The sequence below is a fragment of the Calidris pugnax genome, unplaced genomic scaffold (genome assembly GCF_001431845.1).
Source record: "Calidris pugnax isolate Ruff unplaced genomic scaffold, ASM143184v1 scaffold425, whole genome shotgun sequence".
Lineage (NCBI taxonomy): Eukaryota > Metazoa > Chordata > Aves > Charadriiformes > Scolopacidae > Calidris > Calidris pugnax.
In genome coordinates, this window is record NW_015091137.1 from 320,081 (window position 1) to 324,263 (window position 4,183).

The window sequence follows — 4,183 nt, forward strand, 5'->3', positions numbered from 1 at the left end:
TGCCCCCCCCCCGGGTCACTCTCGGCCACCCAGGCCCTGTGCACCCGAGTCACCGTGGGGCCGGAAGGGGAAAGGGGAACCGGAACCTCGGTCCGGGCCCTTTACACCCCGAGGAAGGAGCCGGGCGCCCTGCCCTGCCCTGCCCTGCCAGCACCCTCCTGCCAGCACCCTCCTGCCCGGGCAGGTGACATCTCCCCTCGACCAAAACGCTGAGGGCAGGGCTGGGTGCTGGCGAGCAGCGCTGGGTGCACCCCGTGACTCCAAGTGCCACCAGCCCTGACTTCACTGTGCCCCTCGCAGGGGCTCCTCTGCTGTGGTGGGGGCTCTGGCACCATGGGCACGGGGGTCCTGCCAGGCCGGGGGGAGCGGGGGGACACAGCAGCCCCTTCCCTTGGCCGTGCTCCTGCTGCAACCCAGGGCTACGGTCAGGGCTGGGCTCCCAGGACCGTTGCCGCCCCGAGCTGTGGCACGGGCAGTGGTTGTGGTGCTGGGCTGTTCCTGGCCCTGGGCAAGCAGAGGGTGAGCTGTGGTCGCCCCTGGCCCCGGGGCAGTTGGCTGGTGGCCCTGTGTGGCTGTGCCCTGCCCGGGGGCACGGGAGCTGCCTGGCTGGGGCTGGGACAGGCAGCAGAAGGGGCACTGGGCAGTGGCCTGTGCCGCTGCCGGGGCTCAGCCACGCGTGGCTGTGGGGATGTGGCAGCCGTGGCCACACCAGGTTCTCCTTGCCCGGTCACGCAAGAGATTTGCATTTCATCACCAAGCGGACGGGCCCCTGCTTGTACCTGGGCTGGGCTCCCCGATGCCGAGCGGGTGGACACGCGCCGCAGCCTCGCCACTGCCTGCTCTTGGGCGCTTCAGCTTGATTCAGCAAGACTTGAGCCAGTTTGACTGCCCCGGTGTGTCTGCTGGAGGCTGACATCACCGTCTGGGAACCAGTTAAACCAGTGGCAGCCTCCCAGTCCACGCAAGCCTTTGCAAACTGGGCTGTGGTGGGATCTGCTCAGGGGCTGGTCCCCTCTGCCCCCTCCCATGCCCCGCGCTGGCCGTGAGCTGGGAAGAGGAACTGGCACCGGCTGCTCACACACCATAAAATCAGCTGTAGGGACAGTGGGATCCCCCCGCGGGGACACACGTGGTGTCCTGAGTGTGACCCTGCTTGGCTGGACCATCCCTGCGTCCCACACCAGCCGAGCTTCCCCTTTGGGGCTGCGGGGCTCAGGCAGCCCATGGGCACGGCCGGTGTCCCCCCACCGGGCAGGGGGCTCTTCCCACTCCTTCCCACCCCGGCCGAGGTGCCTTTTCTTCCCCTCTGGGGCCGGGACACTGCCGGTGACGCTGCCGGTGATGCTGCGGGCCTGGGCAGCTGGTCTCCATTTGGGAGGAGGCGTCCGCATTCCTGGCATAGCCGCGGTGACCCAGGAATCTGCGGCGGCGCGTTCGGCCCCGCCGGAGGGGAGAGCATCGGGAGCATCGGGCGGCCGGGACCCTGGGGCTCAGTGCTGGGACCCCACGGGCATGGGGAAGAACGGACCCGTTTCGGGGGGGGTGTCATTCTCCTGGCCCCCAGGGGCAGGGGCAGTTCCTCCCCATCCTGCTGGAAAGGTTCGGAAGCTGCCGTGTGCGGGGGGCACCGTGCTCTGTGGGCTCGATCTGGATCCCACCACACCAACTCAGTCTGATGGCAGCATCCTGCTCCTGTCCCCATTCCCACGGCAGGGACACAGGCAGGGACACGGGCAGGGGCAGGGGCAGGGGCAGCCCTGGCTCCTCTCGCTCCCCCGATTGTACATAAAGACAGGGACGGTGCTCGGGACAGGACTGCTGTCCCCAGACCTTGCTGTGGGTCTGTGCCGGGGGGAGGGAGCCGGTGGGTTTGGGGTGCACGCTGGGGCTGTGCCTGAGCTGTGCCCTCGCTGTCCCCTCCCAGCTGGCCCAGAAGTACGACCCGCAGAAGGAGGCCGAGCTGCGGACATGGATCGAGAGCGTCACGGGGCAGCAGATCGGGCCCGATTTCCAGAAGGGGCTGAAGGACGGGGTGATCCTCTGCGAGTGAGTCCCGTGGTGCCCCCGCAGCCCCCGCCCCGCTCGGATGGGCACGGGGGAGACCGGCCCCGTAGGGACCCCCACCAGCCCTTGGGGTGGGAAGGGTGGGCTGGATCTGGCCACCTCCGCGCCGGTGGGACCCACCAGAGGTTTTCTCTGTGGCGCTGCTTCCCTGGAGTCACCCCCAAAGTGCCCGTGTCTGGGGGGAGCCCCGGGGGCCAGCAGGGACCTGGGGGAGGGAATCACCTCATGCTTGAGGGGGAGACCTGGGCTGGACCTTCCCAAACGGGGCCCGTGTCCTGCTGCCGCCGGGGGTCTCTGCCTCCCCGCAGCCCCCGCTCCCCCCTGCCTCCCCCCAGGCTCATGAACAAGCTGCAGCCCAACTCGGTGAGGAAGATCAACCGCTCGGCTCAGAACTGGCACCAGGTAGGAGCGGGCAGCCCTGATGGCACCCCGGCACCATCCCGGCCCCTCTGCTGCCTCCCGCCGGGTCTCACCCCTCTCCCCCCGCCCCCAGCTCGAGAACCTCTCCAACTTCATCAAGGCCATGGCCAGCTACGGCATGAACCCCGTGGACCTCTTCGAAGCCAACGACCTCTTTGAGAGCGGGAACCTGACGCAGGTGCAGGTGTCACTGCTGGCGCTGGCGGGCATGGTGAGTGCCCGGGGACCAGTGTCGGGAGATGCTGTGGCTGCTTGGGAGGGGCCACGGCCCCACGGGGACCAGCTGGGGTCCCCCTGCCCAGGGGGAGGTCGGGGACCCTCATCCTTTCTCACCGCCCCTCCCCGGCAGGCCAAGACGAAGGGGATTCAGAGCGGAGTGGACATCGGTGTGAAGTACTCGGAGAAGCAGCAGAGGAACTTTGACGAGGCCAAGATGAAGGCTGGGCAGTGTGTGATTGGGCTGCAGGTGGGCTGTCCCCCCCGAGGGGTGGGGTGCTGGGCGAGGGGGTCACCCACTGTCACTGCTCCAAGCACACCTGGGGGACCTGAGGCTGGAAATGTCCGGAAATGTCCCAAAATGTCCTTGTGATCTGGGACCATCTCAGCTCCGTGTCCAGCACTCAATGGCCAGTAGAGCGTCCAGCTGGGCTGGGTTGGGGGGCACTAACTGTGTCCCCCTGGGCCACAGAGGGATGGGGAGGGAGGAGAAGGGGGCAGTACTCATCTCACCAGACACCCTTGTCAGATGGGCACAAACAAGTGTGCCAGCCAGTCCGGCATGACAGCCTATGGCACCAGGAGGCACCTCTACGACCCCAAGAACCAGATCCTGCCGCCCATGGACCACTCCACCATCAGCCTCCAGATGGGCACCAACAAGTGTGCCAGCCAGGTGAGCCACCGCGGCCACGGCGGGGAGGGACCGTGCGGGGGGAACGCGGCCGAGCCCTGCTCCATCCTGTCCTTCCAGGTGGGCATGACGGCTCCCGGCACCAGGAGACACATCTACGATGCCAAGACGGGGACAGAGAAGTGCGACAACTCCTCCATGTCGCTGCAGATGGGCTCCAACCAGGGCGCCAACCAGAGCGGGCAGGTCTTCGGCTTGGGCCGCCAGATCTACGACCCCAAGTACTGCCCGCAGGGCAGCCAGGGCGAGGTGGCCAATGCCGCCTGCGACCAGAGCGGGGACCCCCCCGGGTACCACTACTACCGTGAGGAGGAGGAGAGCTACTGAGCGGGGCGTCATCCAGCGCCGTCCCGCACCATCTCATGTACAGACCCCACTGCCAGCCACATTCCAGCCTCTACTTTCGTCATTCCCTCTTTTTAAACTTTTTTTTTTTTTTTTAAATGAATCTTATTTTTCTGAGCAAAGAAATAAAAAAACCTCATTTCTAGAGAAGGGACCGGCCGTTCCCCACAGCCCCTGGGTGTCCCCAGCGCAGCGGGAAGGCGGGGGATGCTCCAGGGCCGAAGAGGGGACGGTGTCTCCTCTCCTGCAGCCAGGAAGACGCGCTCCCACCCGGCGCCCACCGTGCCCTGGGTGCGGAGAGGGGGCAGCCCCCCCACTGCCCCCCTGCCCCCGCTCCTCCCTGTGCTGGCAGGACACGGCTTGGCCCCACGGAGGAGCGGGGCTCGGGGCAGCGGGGGGAGCATGGAGTGAGTGTGCCTGCGTGTGCACACACAGCAGCCCTGC

At 67.2% G+C, this 4,183-nt stretch overlaps 1 protein-coding gene across 1 annotated transcript in view; it reads left to right on the forward strand.

The window, feature by feature from the left end:
* Positions 1 to 3,876, forward strand: part of CNN2 (calponin 2) — a 19,895-nt gene extending 16,019 nt beyond the window's left edge. Inside the window, exons 2-7 of the mRNA XM_014958588.1 lie at positions 1,925 to 2,046; positions 2,400 to 2,466; positions 2,558 to 2,695; positions 2,834 to 2,950; positions 3,230 to 3,376; positions 3,455 to 3,876. Of these exons, the coding sequence (XP_014814074.1) occupies positions 1,925 to 2,046; positions 2,400 to 2,466; positions 2,558 to 2,695; positions 2,834 to 2,950; positions 3,230 to 3,376; positions 3,455 to 3,721 (858 nt within the window). The 3' untranslated portion in view covers positions 3,722 to 3,876. The remainder of the gene's footprint in view (positions 1 to 1,924; positions 2,047 to 2,399; positions 2,467 to 2,557; positions 2,696 to 2,833; positions 2,951 to 3,229; positions 3,377 to 3,454) is intronic.
* Positions 3,877 to 4,183: the final 307 nt, after the last annotated feature.